The sequence below is a fragment of the Motacilla alba genome, chromosome 1A (assembly GCF_015832195.1).
Source record: "Motacilla alba alba isolate MOTALB_02 chromosome 1A, Motacilla_alba_V1.0_pri, whole genome shotgun sequence".
NCBI classification, from domain to species: domain Eukaryota; kingdom Metazoa; phylum Chordata; class Aves; order Passeriformes; family Motacillidae; genus Motacilla; species Motacilla alba.
In genome coordinates this window covers 54,418,006-54,437,326 of record NC_052031.1, presented here as the reverse complement: position 1 = coordinate 54,437,326, position 19,321 = coordinate 54,418,006, and the positions used below count along the sequence as shown (strand labels likewise).

The 19,321-nt window shown below is 43.4% G+C and overlaps 1 protein-coding gene and 1 long non-coding RNA gene across 3 annotated transcripts in view; both read left to right on the top strand.

Moving 5' to 3' along the window:
• The first annotated feature begins 2,204 nt into the window (after positions 1 to 2,204).
• Positions 2,205 to 9,516, top strand: LOC119708543. Its single transcript, XR_005259102.1, has 3 exons — positions 2,205 to 2,357; positions 6,614 to 6,703; positions 8,905 to 9,516. It is a non-coding gene; the product is annotated as an uncharacterized LOC119708543 (long non-coding RNA).
• Positions 9,517 to 12,607: 3,091 nt separating this feature from the next.
• The window catches only part of NTF3 (neurotrophin 3), a 49,419-nt gene continuing 42,705 nt past the window's right edge, over positions 12,608 to 19,321 (top strand). The window contains exons 1-2 of one of the 2 annotated variants that reach the window (XM_038154848.1): positions 12,608 to 12,692; positions 13,460 to 13,615. In XM_038154848.1, the coding sequence (XP_038010776.1) occupies positions 13,598 to 13,615 (18 nt within the window). In that variant the 5' untranslated portion in view covers positions 12,608 to 12,692; positions 13,460 to 13,597. Of the gene's footprint in view, positions 12,693 to 13,096; positions 13,616 to 19,321 lie in introns of those variants that run through there. The other variant, XM_038154847.1, reaches the window with a different exon arrangement.

The following is a 19,321-nucleotide window of genomic DNA, read 5'->3' as shown; positions in this document are numbered from 1 at the left end:
AGTTCCTTCTCTAGCTTATATAGAACAGGTTGATGGGTGTTATGAGTAACACCTCTGATCACAGGGAAAGCCTGGAGACCCTCTGCAGCAACAGCAGAGCCAGAGGAGCCTCCTCCTCGATCCTGCAGATGCCGCGAAAAGGCAGGATAACACATCTCGTCGGACTTAGCTTTGACTTCCCGCCAGAAACGTGCGGGTTCCTTTGGACGCACTGTCACCCACCAGTCAGGGATCGTCCACAAGCCCGACGAGGAGCGACCACGGTCCCGAGGAGCCACCGGCCTCTCGCCGGCCGCGCCAGCCGTGGCGCTGAAGGTAAACACCCCAGCGCCCTGCCGCGCCGCAGCCCCGGCATCGGGCACCGCGGCGGACGCGGGTTCCGGCACGGCTCGTAAGCCCGGCGCGGACCAGCACGAGACCGGTGCAGGGTCCCCCTCCCCCGACACGGGGGCGGGGCGGGGCGCCGAGAGAGGCACAGCCCACGGAGCCGCGTCAATGCGGGGCAGCTCTAGGGGGTCCGGCAGAGCCCCGATGAGCGCCGAACTCACGCCGCGCGATGCAGCAGCGGGCACCGCCCCCGCCGAGCGGAGCGGGGCCGGCTGCCCGGCCGCGGGGCCAGAGCCCGCCCGAGCACCGACGGACGCCCCGTCGCGGGCCGCTTCCACTGACTGCGCATGCCCGGAGGCGGGTGAAACCGCCCCCCCCTCCGACGGGCCCGACCCGGAGGCAGGCGAAATCGCCCCCGCAGCGGCCAGGGGGAACTTCGTGGAAACCCCACAGTGCGGACACAGGGTCGTCACGGAATCAGACTCAATCAGAGGCGGCGGCCGGTCCCGTGATTCCCCGACGCCCCCGAGCGCCGGGAAGGCACACAGGGAAGGGGGGACTCCCCCCGCCCCACCGCCCGCGTGGCGCGGGCCGGGGCGAGGGCGGCTCTCCGGCTCCACCGGGCCCCCAGATGCCCGCGGGGCAGCACCCCCCGGACCCAGGGCCAGCTGGCCAGAAGCCCAATCCACCCCGGGGGAACAAGCGTCACCCTCCGGAACGGAGCTGCCCCCCAGCTCACCATCTTGGGGTGGAGGGGAGGGTTCCGCATGGCGCAGAAACTCAAAACACCCCCTCCTCCACGTCCGGGACAGAAGGGGTCCCCAGGGAACCCCGAGAGCTACAACGAGCAGATCCCTGCCAAACCTCGCCCAGCTTTTTCCACTGCACCAGCAGCGGTCTCACATCCACAGAGCAGTCATCAAACAGGGCGTCCAGGAGATCGTCTCCCACACGAGACCATGCCTCCCTAGAGAGCGCCTCCATAGGGTTCGGAAAAAACCCTTGCTCTCTGGCCCACAGATATAAATTTTCAAAATCACTCCAGGAGACGGAAACCCCTTTCCGGTCCAGGAGATCCCTCCAGAGATCTAAAACAAGAGAATCATCCACGGATCTCACAGAGGTTGCCATCCCACACAAGAGCAGCAGGCAACACCAAGGAAAAGAAAGGTGCGGGAAGGATACAGTCTCACCCAGCAAAGCTGCGAGACACTCGGGATCACCAGTTGTCGTAATACGACACGAAAAGACGACACGGACACTGCTGCTCTCCAGGTGAACAAAAAAGGGACCTTTATTTTCTGACTCCAACATTTATAGTTTTCCAAAAGTGACAGTGGATTGGAGGGTGACAGTGCCACCTCTCCAATGACACTGGACAGACCAAGAGTCCATCAATTCTCTCCTCCTCCATGAAAGAATGCAAAACATAAGTTGTTTACAGAACTGTGTGTGAGAAAGTTCGTTACAAGAATGAAAACATCAGAAGGCTTAGCAAAGTCTTAGAAAATCAGGGTGACAGTCATCACTGGAAGGCATAATAGAAATAGAAATAGAAATAGAAATAGAAATAGAAATAGAAATAGAAATAGAAATAGAAATAGAAATAGACCTTTGAAAGTCACCTGTTGTAGTGCACTGGGTGAGTTGAAATGTTATGTCACATGGATTGTACCCTTTTTCCCTCATATGATATGTTCCTCATTCACCCCCATGGTGGTCTGTGCCCTTGTAACCCCTCCTCTTGCCCCTCCTCAGTGGTTCCCCATTGGCTGCAGCCCTCCACCCTTGACCCCTTTCCCTCAAGTATAAATGTTCTCTGGGATTGGACCACTCCCTCTTTTTCCACTTGGGTGGTCTACTGCGTAGATGTCTCTTTCCAGCCAATAAAACAGGACATTAGAACCACGTGGAGAAAGAGCGCTTCTTGTCTTTCGCTTTGTCTATGTAATATCAGTGCGGGCCAGAGTCCTAAGCTAGCCGGAATTGGACTTTACAGCCCGCAAACCCACGGATATTACAGTCACCAGGTAATTTTTTTTATCTCTCCTGCTCAGCACTAAAAGAAGACAAAAATCATGGGAGTACCTAGAATAAAGAAGTTCAGAGGTGAGCATGCTGGAAAAACAAAGATCCTCACCTGTAATAAATAAATACACTTTAAATTGTATCCTCAGCTTCTCCATTTCTCATAGAGAAATAATGTCTTTGTAAAATTTTGACATTGCATTTAGGGAGGGAAAAGCTTAGCCAGTTGTTTATTTAGGAAACACAACAAAAAAGGTGTAAATTTTAGTACCATAAATTCTTGTAGCTGCACTGAAGCAAAAGAAACAGCTGCTGTTCATCTAACACAGCTTAGCACCTTTCTAAAACATCTTCTAATGCCTCTAAGCACTCTCTGGAGGTTTTGTTATTTTGTTTTAATTAGAAGGGGGGGGAAAAACCTGTAGAAAGATAAAGGCAAAAGCTTCAAGGAATGGAATGCAAAGAACTATGGGCTAAGGAAAAAGAAGACATCCAATTTTAAAGGAGGAGAAAAAAAGACAAATAGTAAGATTCAAACTGTGAAGTTATTAACATATTCAGAAATTGCAACACATTTTAAGTGTAAAACTCCCAAAATTTTGGAACTGCTGCTGAAATAGAATACAAATAAATTTATGTGGAGAAATGAATCAGAAGTACTATTTGTAACATTTTAATAGAGTATTTGACTTTATGAAGTTGATACTAGTAAAACTTGCTTTACAGTTGTTCAAAGAGACAAAACATTTCTCATTCATATAATGAGAAATTAGAGGCAGAAAATCAGCATTCATTATGCTTTTAAGATGGTTGAGAACTGAACTGAGGTACAGTTTACCCCTCTGATGTTTGTCACCAGCATTTTTGCTGATCTCAGAGTTAAATATGATCAATGTGTTGAGTTTGGCCTGCATAGGAAGCTCGTATTGTGAGATAACCTGAACCACAACTCCCAGGAATATTGTAGATTGAAAGGGAGAAAGAGAGAGCCTGATTAATGAGAAACCCAGAAGAGACATTTCTGTTTAAAATATATTTAATGTTTTAACATAACTAATATTTTACTGTTTCTCTAGATTTTTTATATTAAATTATTTTATTTCTTTTTTTTTCCTCCAGTGAACAACCAAAAAGCTTGGAGAAAACTCTTTTTTTTCCTTTCTGAAAAAAATGTAGTGGTTTTCATTGACATTCAGACAAGTAGTGCAAGGCAAGAATCCAATTCATGCTGCAGTCTCTTCTGTATCACTCTAGTAATGAAGAGGAGGTATTATATGAACAAGTAATTACATTGGGTTCACCAGGTTTTTTGATTTGGTTTTCAGCTGGGTATAAACCAATTTTATTCTTAGTTAGTTTTAACTTTGGAGCACAAAAAGAGCTTCTGGACTGCCTAAAATTTGATGAAGGGATTGTTTTACCTCTCTGCTGTTCACAGAGCAGTGAAAGGATCAGTAAAACTTCCTTCATACTCACCAAGCCAGAAGACTCTCACAAATAATATCTAGTGGCAGAAAATGGCCTTTTTGCTCTGTGTCTTTCCTCCATTAACTCAGAGCAAAAGCAGGGATATTTCCCAGCAGAGCAGGGAGCCGCCAGCGAGGGAACAGAGTGTTTATCCACTTCTGTGGGAGCTGAAGCGTGCTTTTCCACTCTTGTTATGTTAACCTCTGATACCAAATGTTAGTCTTGCCTACCCTGTGTATGACATTGGCAGGCACAGGTGAGTAATCAAAAAAATAAGTTAAAAAAATTATTTTGGCTCTTCACAGCAAAACAAGAAAAGGACCATTTGTGGATCCCTTCAGTTGCTAAACTGTGATCTCTCAAGGTTTTCTGCTTGTGTTGTCTCAGTCATATCCACCCAGAATGAAGGAGCTCCAGTGTTTAATCCATGTTTGCGAAGTTGCAAAGTGGACTTTTAGCTTGAATCTTTTGGAGTGCCCAATGGCATGGGTCTCCTTCAGGAGAAGTTATTACAAAATATTCAGGATCAGATTTCCTGCATCATTTCCACTGCACCAAGCCAGAATAGAGTCATGAAAGGGTATTAACATTTTCATACTGGGTAGAAATCTGTTAATCAAAAATTTTTGCAACAAATATATAAATATAAGGCAAATGTTGTAGTAGCATGTTGTTCTCATTTAAGTTTTCTGGACTTTTAGCTTAACATAGTGACTGAACACTGTTTTAGTATCTGATCCAGATTAATCTAACAGATAACTTTTGACATGTTCAGTGGACCTTAAAAACTGAATCCTTTGGAGTACAAAAGTTGCAAAAACACAACAATCTTTTAAGTAGAAATTTCAGTAGTAGAAACTTTTCCTCATGGAAAATATTACTGAAATATTTTTGTTTGCTTCTTTTCACAGAAACAAAACTTTTGTGGGGTTTTTTGTGGGGTTTTTTGTTTGTTTGTTTGGGGTTTTTTTTGTTGTTTTTGGATGGTGTGTTGGTTTTGGTTGTTTTTTTTTTTTTTTGTTAAAATACATTGGCAAAGCAAACATCTCACTTGAGATTTGGAAACATCCAGTACCAGCACCAAATGTTCATGATAATCTGGAGGCACGTGTAAAAGACTATAATTTCATGTCAGAGCTGGACTCTGGGTGCTTTTTTGAGTAGAGAGGATGACTCTTGAATTATAGCTTTTAACAGCTGGCCTGAGTAGGCTGCAGGGTTAATAATGGCAAAAGTGATTGTGCCTCAGGGCATTGTAGAAGAGGTAAAACCACGGCTTATCACCTTCCTCTGCATGTTGACATGATTTTATGGCCCCAGATTGCAAGAAGCGTTATCTTTGTTTCTCTAAATTCCTCTGACTGCAGCTATTATTGTTCTTTTCAGTCCTATTTACTTTTCCAACCAGCTCTTCCATCCCTTCTTTGTCTTCTTGTTGGCCTCCGGCTTCCTACATGCTACTACTCCACTTTTTTTCCCACAAACCCCAGAACTGCTGTTATAAAAGGGTAGGTGATGTGTTAAACCTTTAGCTGGGACCCCAGCCCTCATGTTATACACGCAAAGCCACAAGTGCAGAGCACAAGGAGCTGGAATTTTCTGGAAAAAGGGGTCAGTGATAGTGGCCTGCCAGCAGCTGGAAGACTGTATCAGCCCTATAGAAAGAATCACAGAGTCACAGAATCACAGGACAAAAGCCTCTGTGTGGGAGGAGGACTTAAAACTGCATTTGCATGCTAGGAAATTTGTACGTTCTAGCTGGGCATTTTTAGGATTTTGTGATATTTTCTCACATTACTGGCTCAATAAGACCCTCAGATCTATTGCCTTGTTAGATACAGTGCAACATCCATTCTTTTTTTGAGGTATTTCAAAAAACAGAAGTCACACATAAAAGAAAGGGAAATTTTCAAAAATTAAGGGACAATACAGGGGAGGTATCAAAGTACAATGAAGAACATACAATTAGTACAATGAACTAATCCCTGAGAATATGGAGATTGGTATGGACAGATTTAAAGGAGTGATTATTTGTTTAACATTCTGGGCCTAGCTCAGTATCATCATATTTCCATAAAGAAATCAGGGATTCCTGGAGTTTTGCTTTATTTGGGGTTGATGAGAGCCAAAATATCTGTCTCTATCAGCTAAGGTCTGATTGTAACACTGACTCTGCCTTGATGCAACAATAATCTCTAATTTCAGAAGATGTAGCCATGCAAATGAGTTTTATTCACTCTCAGGATAAAAATTTCATCTCATTCACTTCATAATGTCTAGGCAGAGACCATGATAATTAAGGGAAAGCCAAGAGGCTTCCTTAGTCTATAAACAGCGCCGCAAAAACAGTCCTTAATACCTTTAGATTCTACTCCTTGCAGACGTTTCAAGCAATTCTGTAGCATAATGATGTCTTGCTTTATATCAAAGGCAGAGCTTGCAGGGGCAGAGGCTGTGTTGAACAAACACTGCTGGCTACTGAGACAAGCCATACTGGGGAATTGGCTCCAGCAGGAATTTCTCAACAAGGGAAAAAGGTGTCAAATTAACTGCTAAAGGAAAGATAAAAATCAAACCCAGCATGTGCACTGGAGAGAACATACATGCCATAACTTCATACCAGTCCTAAAGCCCCATAAATGTTTCTATTGTTGCTTGTGTGACCAAGCTTGTATGACTCATGGATTAGGCTGTGTCAGTCAGGGATGATTGTGCGACCATCCCCATCTTCCTGCAATAAACTCTGTGTCCTCTGCTCAATGCGTGATTTCTTCATTCTCCTCCCTTGCAGGGCAGAAACCTCAGTTGCTATTTTGGTCCTTGATAAAGGAATGGCTCAGCTGCAGAAGTGGAATGAGACACAGGACAGACAGCAAAGCATGTGAGTAGGAACCTTTTACACAACCACAGGCTTGGGTTAAACGTTGATGATATTTGGGAAGAGAGAGATTTGCCATTCGCATGTAGCAGAACAGAATTTGGCATGAGCTTCCTGAGAGGAGAAAAGAGTTCCTTATAAACTAAGAACTTAGCCTAATCTTACCTCCAGGCATGGACAGCCTGAAGCACAACCAGCCCCAGGTGTCAGTAGTGCTATTCAATCAAAAGAACTTGCTGGACTTTTCCATCCAGCCTCTTTTTTTACCCACTACTCCCATGATGAGAGATGGGATCAAAAGCCGTAAAGTCTTTGGACTAAAAAGAAATTATAATTTTAAAAGCCTCCACGCCTTTGCTTTTTTCCTTATCCTGCTTGATTCCCAACAGGATGAATTTATTCTTCCAATTAAAACTGGGGAAGAATGGAATGTGGGTGAAAAACATTTGTCTGTTTACTTGATTTTAAAAATGATATGCGTTGCAATGAAAGAAAAAGGTGATCTCTTTCTTAGAACTGAGGTTAAGAAAAGTCTCTGAACATGCAATAGACTCCATTGCCTGCTCACACAGCTCCTGACGAGTGGTTTTGATTCTGTTGTGCATCCTTGATCCCTTGATCCATGTCTTGTGCTGGATTCAGAGCATCAGCACATCCCTTGCCTGTAGAGGGAAGGAGCATCCCGCTCGGGAGGGGGCTGGAATGATCCAGCTGCGAGGCCTGCCTGGAAGCTGCTGGGGGCACCATCATTTGAAACAGTCCCAAATCAATCCAGGGACTTCCGTATTAGCTCACAGACAACCCTGGTGAGCTTAAACTTAATACCATAGAAAGATGCATTAAATGTTTTACCTATTCAGAGAGTACTTAGTTACATGTGTGTACTAGGCTTGGGATATGCCTTATTTAAGAAAAAAAAAAAGATTAAAAAAAAAGATAGTCCAGGATGGACCGAGAGCACACTTTGGCCCAGAATTGTTTCAAACTCCCTGCCTGTACATCTGCATTGGCTCAAATGGGACTTTCAGTTTTCGGCTGCCTGAAAATTGATCCATACCATGTTGGCTCCCCTGCCCCTCCTCTAGTAGATGTGATTTCACACTAAGGTTTTAGGGAATTAAAACATAGAAGCTCAGCCAAATGGGCATCAGCATCCATTAGATAAAAAAGTTTTAATAAAAGTTGCTTTAATTCAAATAAAATTGCCTTGTAAGGACACAACACATTAATATTAACTACAGGGAATGCAAGCCAGCCCTGAGAAATGTCCCATTGGCTTCAACAAGCTGACTTCTGCTGTTAAATACACTTTGTCAGCTCTACTTTGAACCAAAACTTTTTCTATTCCAGCAGACAAAAATAAGAATGTTAACTAGATTAGTTTATGCAAAATATCATTGCCCATTGTTACACCAACTTTTGTGGCTGCTTGCAAATGAATGAGCTTCTCTTTTCACAGAGTGTTTCACTATTCAACCTTTCTTTGCTTTGCTTTGCTCTATTTTCTATTTCTTCTAGCAGTGACCATTGAGAAGAGCACCTGTATTTGACACTAGGAGTAGGAATAAACACACAGGTCAGGACACATTTTCTGGATGTGTGGTGTGGAACTGAGCCTTTCATTTCAGTGATGGGCAGCCTGCTTGGATCTAACAGATGCCAGACCAGCAATGCTCTGAGCCCCTTCCATTTGGAGCTGCTCAACTTGTATTTATTTTTATCTTTATTTTGAAACACATAAATTTGTTGCCCTTTCTTTCATCCGCTTTCAACTTGCTCCAGCTATTACAGTTCCACTGCACCTGAAAGGTGCAGAAGCACAAGTCCAGGATGGAAAACCAGTACTGTGGTGGTGAACTCCCTGTGGGAAAATTTCCCCATGATAAAGACATTAAGTGTCCCGAACCAAGTCATATGATTCTGTAGTGGAAACTTTCTGAAGGCTTTCACTGGGAAGTTTTCTTCAAAAGCTATGCCAGAGTCTTAAGTACAAGATGTTCCTGAACATATTTGCTTTCTGTGAGGGTGTAAGTCATACAGTCATAGCAGAGATGAGGGGAGAAAGAACACCTAGATCTGCCCTTGCCCTGGCCAGGGTCCATTACAGCTTTGTGAGTCCTCACTGATTTCTTTACTCTTTTGGGGTTTTTCAGCATATTTTAAACTACATGACACACTTAATAATTTCTTCTGTCATTTTCCAGGTCTTCTCTGACTTGAATATGGTCAGAACTCAGTCCAGGCATCCCAGCTGACATCTTACCAAGCACTTTATGTATCTCCTTATATGTCCTGGTGTGGAATTTATCTTCCTCACAAAAGAATGGTGCTGTGACTCCAAATCTCCTCTTTGTCCATCATCAAAAACTGCAGACACCTTTTCCCAGTCCTAGCATAAGTAATGGAACCAAACTGCTTCATATGGTTTTAATTTGAATTTTTTTCCTCTGCATTTTTCTTACTGATAGTCATGCAAGTTCTCTTCAGCTAACTTGGAATTATAAAAAATGAGTAGGGGTTCAAAGTATGCTTATAATTACAAGGAATGTACTTTTTCCCAAATTATTGCCTATCATTAACTAATCTTGTTTCTGAATTATTCCTGCAACAAAGACCATCTCTGAAAAATAAAAGGATAGAATCAGAAAAAACCAAATATGTAAATCCAAAATATGAGCTAAGCCGATAAGTCATGTAACACATTAGTACATTGGAGAGATTTGTAATCATCCATAACTGTACTGCCAAAACCCAGCTACATACTGGAGAGTGTAAATCCCCTTTTGTATATCACTTAATATATAGCTTTGTTTTGATATGAGAGTAATAAATGTCCTTTTAAATGAAAAATATTTGTAGAACAAAATTTTGGTTTGATTACTGCCATGCTGTGTGTGTAAAATCTTTCATGCAAGAAACTTATTGTAGTTGTACTTACTAGGTACATTTTAGTGCATCTGGATGTTATTTTAATTAATACTATTATTATAATCTCATTTAATGTCACTTTGCTAATTCTCTGCCAAGGAAATAGGTTTGGAGGTGAATTGCATAAAAGCTGACTCTGTACGCCTTTCTTTTAGGAAAAGCTCTGAAGAATAATGGTTTTCAGGGTGTGCTCAGAATTCCTGCTTTTTTACATGCATTTTTCCCATCCTCCCTCCTGGCATGCCTACAGCTCTGGGTACACATTTTACACTGTGGCATCTTTGATCTACTATGTTAATTGTTACTGAGTTGTCCTAACTATTTTTAAGAAACAGGGAAAGCTGCAGAAGACAACTTTCCAAGAAATGTGTAACAAACCTAAGTTTGAAGTTCTTTGTGAATCATGCTCGGAAATTCTTTCTAATACTTCTCGTTTGCCTAGCCTGGGTGCAAGTGAGGATGCCAATGAGGTTTCAGAGATTTCTTCAGCTCTGAAATGGCACCACTGGTATTCTTAAAACAATATTTAAATAATGTTTAAATGAATAATTTCTATTCCTTCCCACCACCATTTTGACCAAATAAAAAGACAGTTGGATTCCTTTTTACTTCCAACAAAACATTTGCAGCACATTTCAAGTATAAAAGAATAATTTCTAGAGATGTTGTCAGGGCCTTTATAAAATTCTGAAAATTAGAACAAAAATGATTTTGGCATTTGAAAGGTGAACAGCCTCCTATATTGAAGATATTAGTTGGTCAAAATGCTCAGAGCTAATCTTCTGCTCCCACTTCTTCTTCCTTGCCTTTACTTTAAGCCCACCATCTTAAAAAAGAGAGGAGGACCATGTGGCTGGAACACATTTCCATCCCAAGTAAGTGCATTTGTCAATGGATATTAAAACCAACCACCATGGGAACTGCTCAGACTTGCTGAGGCACATGTGGTGTCCCTACAGCTCCTTTTTGGGATCTGTTTGGGAATTCAACCACAAAGTGGTGCTGTTGCAAAAGCTAACCATTATAGAACACACTCCCTGCTTTTAGAATAACCCAAGGCATGCATTAAACCCAATAAAATGTTCATGTATTTGCATACTCACACGCATGTCTTCGCCATAAATATTTTTTCATCATCAAATGAAATCGCAGTGGTATTTGTTAGCATGTAGAGAAAAATGCATGTCTTCAAAGTATATAAAATATCACATGTTTTGAAGTCTAGTCAAGTGCCTAATTAATCAGATCAATGTCTTATAATTATCCCAATTAAAATACCCAGAATTCAAAAATTACTTTCTCCAGTATGCTTTGAGCAATGTTTCCAATTCTTCAAGACAGAGCAGGGACTTGTTCAAAGTAATATTTTACTTTTTTTTTTACTTTTTTTTTAATTACTTTTTTTTTTCCATGTCAGAACCTCAGATCCAAGGGCGACAGATAAAATAAGGTAACCATTTGGGAGCTGGATTGCTTCTTATTAAAAATTCAGAAACCTGCCTAAAGTGTGAAAGAAACCCACACATGCTAAGGGTTAGCATGACGGAAACAACCACCCACGCCCAGAATAACAGCTGAAGATGTAGAAATACCTAGAAAGAAGCAGCTTTAAAACAACAGAAATATCTGTAGGGGAAAGGTTGGAAAATGGCAAGGACCAAACATGTCTCCATTTTCCCTGGCTGTGAAAACAGGCTGTCTACAATGCTTTTTGCAGTGCACACGTATTTGGCGAGACTAAGGTGTCACATCTCAAATTACTAGGCGTCTTATTGCCCACAGACCCAGACACAGGGCAAAACCCCTCCACTTGTGCAAGCTCTGGGAGATTTCCCTCCCATCAGAGGTAGGCACCAGTTCATTTGCTTCTAGACTTCTTCTTTTGCTGCTTTTTTTTTCCTTTTTTTTTTTTTTTTTTTTTTTTTTTGGGGGGGGCAGGGTTCCCTACTGCAAATGTGAAGTTCATGAGCTAGGGCTGCCTTCAGAGGCTTAACCCTTTGCCTGCCTTCAGAAGAATGTTCAGTCACCAGCCACAGGAAAGTTTTCTATTCCTAGCACTGTTTGTCTACTTCAGGAGATTAAAAGCTGAGTCACATTTTAGGCATTTCTGAGATCTGACTGCCGTGCTTGGGCTGGGTGGGGGATGCACAGGATTTAATTTGAGTTCCCTCATCTAAGCTGAAAAAGCTCTAAATCAGATGGAAACAGCATTCAGTTACAGGGTGAGACAAAACCCATTGGAACTAGAGTTACACAAGTTTGAGGAGGTTTGGTTTTATTGTTTGTTGTTTTGTTTTTGTTTGTTTGTTTGGATTTTTTTTAAATTGGCAGAGCAGCAAGTTTTTAATATAGAATTCTTAGGAGGCGGTGGTGGAAGATGACTTTTGTTCTCCATCTGGGCAAGAAAGGCAGAACTTGTGAGACAGACACAAATTGTGGAATCCCCTCAACTGGACCATTTAAATTGCAGAATCCCCTAAATGGGATCATTTTATGCTTGAAAAAATCCAGAGAAAGGACAATTGCAACTAATGACACCGTCTGTATTTCTATCTGTGGTGGTAAATATTTCAATAAAACTGTGACAACTTTCCAGGTAGATTAAAATGTCTTGAAGGAGCTGGTACAAAGCTTTGACAGCAGGAGAGGGCTAGTGATCTTTGAACAGGAAAGGGAAAGAGAAAAAAATCCATGGTTAAACAGGAACAGAAAAAACTTATTGAGCTAGTAAATGTATTCTTTAAGGAAACAATCTGGTGACCCTTATGATTTAAGGTATCACCTCATATCTTATATGATCACATTCTTATGGTTATGACTTGCTCAATTAAGCTCAAATCAAACAGAAAAGAAAGATGACTTAAGCATGTAAATTTAGAGGGAGACTTAGAGGCATGCGGCTAAATTTATCAGCCATCTCTGTGAGCGATCTCTCTAAATAAAAAGTTTGGGAACCAGTCGCTGCTGGTTGCTGATGAACTTTCCATGTTTTTGGCACTTGCCATTCTTAATGGACGAATCTGCGAGTCAAAAGAGGAGGAACTGTACACAAATCCATCCCAAGGTCTGTTCTTAACAGTGAGTGTTTCAGCACTTATTTTTATGTCATGGCGGGTGACTTCCTTGACAGAAATACTGACTGAAGAAATAAATTTGTCAAAGATTTGCAAATAACAAGAAAAAAAATTAAAAAGGAAGTCAGAGCAAGAGAGCAGGGGCTTATGGCACTGTAGCTCTGTGTCTCTATTTCACCTGCTTGACGTGTCCTACAGTGAGTTGTGAACATGAGTAGAAATAGCAGCACATGCTGGCAGTGTGAGCAAAGTGTGTGCATGTCTGTGTATGTGGGAAACAGAGGGGAGCGTGGCGGACAGAGGGGCGGGAAGCGGGGAGTGGATGGACCATTAGAGTGCAAACACAGAGAGACATTCCTGCAATAAAATACTTGTCTGCTGAGAATCGCAGTCTGGAAGGGATGGTGGTGATTTAACAAAAGAATTCTCTGACATGTTCTCTGGTGCTAATACTGTTCTTAATAATATGAAGTGGTTTTGCCAGAAAGAGGAATAAAACCATCAACTGGATTTGGAAAAAAAAATAAAAAAATAAACAGGATGGTTTTTTTAGAGCACAAAGGGGGGGAAAAGGACCTTTATGATGGTTTTGCCACTTTCAAAAAAATGCCTCATTCTCTGAATTTCCCCAGCCAGGCAAGGCTGTTATAAATGGTAGGTAGGGAAAGCAGAGTGTGGCAATAAAGGGGTTAATCCACAAAGCACAGAGCCATCTGGCTGAGCTGGTTTGTTATAATCGAGCAGAGTATGTTCACAGGACTCAGAGTTTAAGGCTCCTCTCCCATAGAGCAACTCTGCACAACCCAAGCAGACCAACTTTGGGACTTTGAATGAACATATTTACATCCACCTTTCTCTTCATGTCGACTTTTCTGGAAACATTCACACGGATGCCATGGTTACTCCTACCACGGTAAGGGAAATTTGACGTTTTCTAATAGGGTCCTAAGAGGGCGGGGAGGGGAGGGGGGGAGAGAGGTCCTTTAGAGAAATATAATGGGGAGGAGGTGGGGGTCTTGTAAGCAGTAGATGTGTCCCAAATGTTGCCTTTCCCACTGTGCCTCCTCCTTCCCTCACCCGTATTTGCCCTATAGTTTGCTTCAGTCCTAAGGTTTCCCTCTCCCCCCACTCCTCACGCTGTTGTTCGGGTCCCTGGAAAGAAAGTGATAGAGGAGAAATGTGAGGTGCTACAGAAAATCTGATTTAAGAGGCAAAAGCAAAGGAGACTTTTGATTTTGTCTTAAGAGGGAAACCAGCAAGTTCAAATATAACAAAAGGGGTTGAAAATCTTGACCGTTGATTGCAAGAACCAGCCTCAGCACACGTAGCATGCTTGCCCTCCGGCAAAGTTAGAGCCCATGACAAGCAAAGCCAAAATTCCCAATTTCTAGACCTCGCCTGCCACAGGTAACCAGCTTCACTGGAGCTTTCATACTTTGTGTGTATGCCAGACACTGGAAACCCTGTTCATGACCTTTGAATTAATCCTCATTCTCCTCAAACCCAAACACTAAATTCTCTGGGAAGAGCTGGAGATCAAAAGATTCCCTGCACATCTGTGTCTAGGTGAAAAAGCTACACTCGCTCTGTGCTGGAGTGGCAGGGAAACTATTCTTACATTGCAACTCCCAGCGTTTGGTGAGTACCTTCTAGGAATGCAGTAGGCAACTAATCAACAGAGATGCACATCTAGAGAGCAAAATAGAAAGCTGCTTCTCATCTAAACAGCTGAAATGCAGCTTAAAGCGTCAGTTACTGGCAAGTCCTTATGTAGACACCAAACTGCTCTTAGCCAAGAGGGGAAAAAGTCCTTGAATGGTTTAGATAGTTTTCTGATCAGTTCTTAATCCTTCATTAAAATAAATGGGAAAGCTATATAAAAGCTATAACTATAAATATGCAGTATCTAGAGAGATGGGTATTTTGGATTGAATAGGGCTGCTATGTGCACATTCTCTGGTTCCTATATTGCAAAGCCAGTTATTTAGAGATGACTCTGTGTGTGTGTGTGTGTGTGTGTGTGTGTGTGTGCATGTGTGGGGTGGGGGTCTGTGTGGGTGTGGGTGTGAGGGGGGTTACTTCTCCCACTCCCCCCTTTTTTAATAGACAGAGATGTGTGTTATATGGTCCAGAGGATTGTTGTGAGCTACAATCTTTCAGAAAACACTCTTCGCTCTCAGGCTCATGTGATTTGTTGCATGAGGAGTGCAAATGGTATGTAAAGTTTTGCCTTTGCATTTGTGCCTTCAGGAAAATATCCAGACAAGTAGGAGAGGCACTTTCAGCCACAGAAATCCCTGATATGTGCAAGCTTGCAAGTAGAGAAGTGGCACAAGAAGCACCTATAAATGGGATGCAAGGAAAAGGAAAATCTAATTGCAAAAAAGAAAAAGAAAAAAAAAGCACCAAAAAAAAAGAAAAAAAAAAGAAAAAAAAGCCTTGCCAGACAAAAGCAGCAGAGAATGGAAGAATTCAGCATGGTCCCAGCTGCTGGTAGTAAAAAGACTGGTCTGAGATACACGTGTAAATACCAGGGGCTCTGTGTGTGAGCACAGTGGGGGGACAAAATCCAGGCATGATTGCAGGTGGTGGAGCCAGAGAGAAGTGGAGGTACCAGCAGAGCCAGCAGGGGGATGCTTTGTGTAGAAGGGTGCTACATGTTGTAGTATGCAGAACATGTAGGTTTAAGGGGTTTTGTTTGTATTGTTCTGCTGTGTGTTGGAGTGTTTTTCTCTTCAGGGAACAAAAAATGAAATGGTGCATATAAAGGTTTATAAAAACTGGAGGGAAGGTGTAATACCACAGAAATAATGTGCTACATGTTTGTTGTTGTGCACTGGGGTAATAATGGCAGGTGAGACATGCAATGGTGGTCAGCTTGGAAGGGAAACTGCTGCACATCAACTGGAAAAAGAAGATCCTTGTGGGTGGCAGAAAGTTTAGGAGTTCACAAGAGGAAGTAACATGAGAGAGAGAGATGGGAAAAGGTACAGGCTGGAGGCTGGGTGAGGATATGAAAGGGACATACATGGATGGTAGGGTCTGCAAGGGGGAGGTTGAGTGTGGAGTGGGAGTGGAGGGAGAAAGGTGAAAGCACAAAGGATGTTTGGAGGAGGAGTTAAAATGTGAAGTATTAGCTATTTGGAGAAAGGTATGGAAAATAATCTGCTATATGATGCTTGTGGGGGGCGTCAAAAGGAGGCACCTTTGATTCTGTCAATAAATAGATACGGGGATGTATTTACAAGGAAGGTATCAGAGTATGAAAGGCAAGGCTTGCATGGTCATGGAAACATGTGCCGAGAACAGGAACATGGAGGGAAAAATTAGCTGGATGGAGATAGGGTGTGATAAGGGGATGAGGGAAAAAGGGTCCTGTAAGTATGTGAAGGGGCAACTAATTAGAGATATATTTCAGAGCAGGCTGGAAGTCTGCTGGAGTGTGCTGCCTGCCTGCAAGGGAGAGACAGAACTGGGGAAAAAGCCATGGGGAAGTGGTGGGAGGAAATTCAAGAGAGTGGAAGTCTCAGGGGCAGGATGAACTGCAGCAAGGATATAAAGCCATGGCAGGTGTTGAGGAGCATGAGAATGAGGAAAAATTAAGGAATGTAGGAGGCATGAATGAGGATGAAATGAAGAGCTATGTTTTCTGTAATGCCTAGGAAAGAGGTGGTTTAGAGGAGATACAGGGTGAGAGCAGAGATTGAAGGAAAATTTGGGGGTGTGTTTCTTAGTAGGCAAAGAGAGGGAGTGGTGCAAAGGTGCAGTGGTTTGCTCAGCAGAGCTGGGGATGCCTCTTTGCTAGGGAGTAGGAGCAACACAGGGAAAGAACAGGCAGTAAGTTACAGGGGAAGCAGTTGGGGCAAGGAACAGCAAGCAAGGAATAATGGGAAGACTGGGGGAGGAGGAGAACATACACAAACAAAAATGAGTGATTTTCTGTTGCAACAGACATAACAAATGTGTTTATATCTCTGTGGTAGGTACTGGCTGAGTGAAACAGCAAGAGGAAATGGAACAAATGTGCTGGTGAAGAAATAGCTAAAGATATAAAGAGGTGGGAGGAGAAGGAATGGGAAGAAAAACTACCTGGAGGGCCGTATAAGCCACATGGCTGTGCTGAGGTCAAAAGTAAAGTGTGAAGTGTGTGAGGAGGTGAGTGGAGTTGGGAGCTGTAGGTCATGAGGTGGAAGTGGATGGGAATGACAGTTCCTGTTACAGGGGGTGAGGAGCTCAGTGTGGGTTGACACACAGCGGTGTGAGAGCGAGGAAGGGACCTGTCAGGCTGTGCCTGCTTGCAAGAGCTGTGGAAGGGTAGGTGAAGAGAGGGAAAAGTTGTGTCTGATAAGAGGGATTTGTGTACACAGCATGCTCAAAGGAAATGAGGGAAATACAGGTGAGAATTGCAGACCTGGGTGTGGGGTCTGGGAGAAGGAACACTACTTATGGGGGAAGGAAGAGTTATGAGCAGTGAGAAAAATTTATGAAGGCTTAAGGCATCTCTCATTATTTGCCTCTTGCTGTGAGGAAGGTTAAGTGTGCTGGAAGCCCTAGGTGCATGCAGTGCACTTGGGGAGCAGATTGGGAGTTCAGTGCAAAAGCACATGTAAATCCATACAGGACCTTGGTGATAGGCACATGGATACATAGAATGTGCGAGGGACAGGGGTGAATGTTCAGTGAGTCCTGTGCTTATGGGACTGGCAGAGTTGCAAGTGATGAGGACAATCCAGGAAAAAGCTGAAACCCCTGAGGGGCGTGTAAGAGTTCTGGGTTGCTGTAATGGATGAAGGCCTGTGTGGAAGTCCCAAAGAGCCACCCAGGAGGCCGTGCTGATGTGCAGGGTGGCTACCAGAGGCTGAGTGGAGCATCACATGTCCACTGCATTCGTGGCACAGCTCTCCATGTTGAAATCACTTACGTAAGGCCAGCACCAGAGGTGAGTTTTGTGAGTGCTAGAAATGCCATGTTTGCATTGAGGAGGAGGATAGGAAAGGATGACTAACCAGGAAAATGGTTTGGTGTGTGGGTAGCAATAGGACTTGACATGCTCTAGATGTACCTGCCTTGTGCATGACTTGCACAGGAGGCAGGTTCTCCTCTAGAGGTTTTTTGCAGACTTTATGAAGAAGTGCTGAATAATCCTTAGGAAATCCCAGTAGATTTAACTATGATATTTAAACCAGTTTCATTCAGAAGCATACCAACACATCTTATTTTCACACATTAAAACCTCTGAGTACTGCTGCTGGCACAAAGGGCAGAGAGGTTTCTCTGGGCCAAGTTAACAGGGCTCTTGGATGAACAACCATTGGGCTGAAGCACACAGAAGGACTACAGATGTCAGTCAAAGGAAGAGGAAAGCACTGGCTTTCTCCATGGCTTGAAGCAGTGCTCAAGGAATGTGCAGCTGGTTGAGGGTTGAAAACATAGGATACATCTTGGGTGTCAGAGAGAAGCACTAGGAACTTATTTCCCTTCAAAACAATTGCATTTATTTACAACAGCTGTTCTTCAAATCTGGTCTAAAAACACATTCAAATTGTGTGGCTCACTGAGGACTTTGGGTTCTTCTACACGGAGTAGGAAACTGCCTCTTTCCATCCATAGCTGGTGTAGCTGGTGAGAAGATTGTGAGTAATCCTGTGGAACTTGCACTGGAAGAAGTCAGTTTGATCACACAGAACCTCTAAACGTAATGGTTGAAGCCTCTGAGCCCAGAATTTAAATAACATCTGTCCCATGAACCATGGTTCGTAGATCTCTTTTCTGTTCATTGCAAGGACAAATTCCTGCTAAAATAAAAGCAAGCAGCCAGTGAAATGATAAGCAGTTAGTGTTCATGCAGCCATAGGTTGTGTTGGGAACCCATTGTCCCATATTTTACACTGGTTTCCCACTGCAGAGTCCAGCTCAATCTCTCCAGCAGGATAATTTTTCCTGGCAGTTCTTGCAGCTGGTTGCAGTCTGCAGGAAGGACCTTTCTTCTCTGCTGGGTGTGAACTTCCCACCATGGCAGGCTGTGGGTGAAGAGGATGGTGAAGCAGTTGTCCATGAGGGGGAGATGCAGTCTCAGACACTGGGATTCAGATGGGCTGATACCACACACCACAGCCTGCTGAGCCCACTGCCACCAGTCCTCCCCTGACCTCTGACCACTCTGCTCTCTCCACTAGGAAAATAAAAATCAACCTGTCAGCTGGCTGAGAAAAGAGAAAGGGATCAATAGGTTGTTGCAGGAAAGGGAACAAAGCAAGAGCGAACAAGCTGTGCTCAGTGTGGAGAACGTCAGACATTTGGGCCCGCCTGGATCCTCTGCAGCCATGACACAGCCAGAGAAATCTGCTCACAAGGGGCTGGAACATCTAGGTGTTCATGCAGATGTTTGTCTGGCCATGTGTGTGTGTTTCCTGGTGGTGTCCAGGAGCAGCCAGTGGGAAGGGCTGATGGAGGGCAATGGTTGCTGTGTGGGAGACTCTTCATGCATCTGTCAGTGAGGGATGCAGGGATCCGTCACTTTCTGAGGGGACAGATGGGATGCGCGTGTGAAGAGAGAAGTGCTAAGGGTGGATATGGAGTAGTTGCAAGGTTGTGAAATGAGTGCTAGGAGCAAAATCCA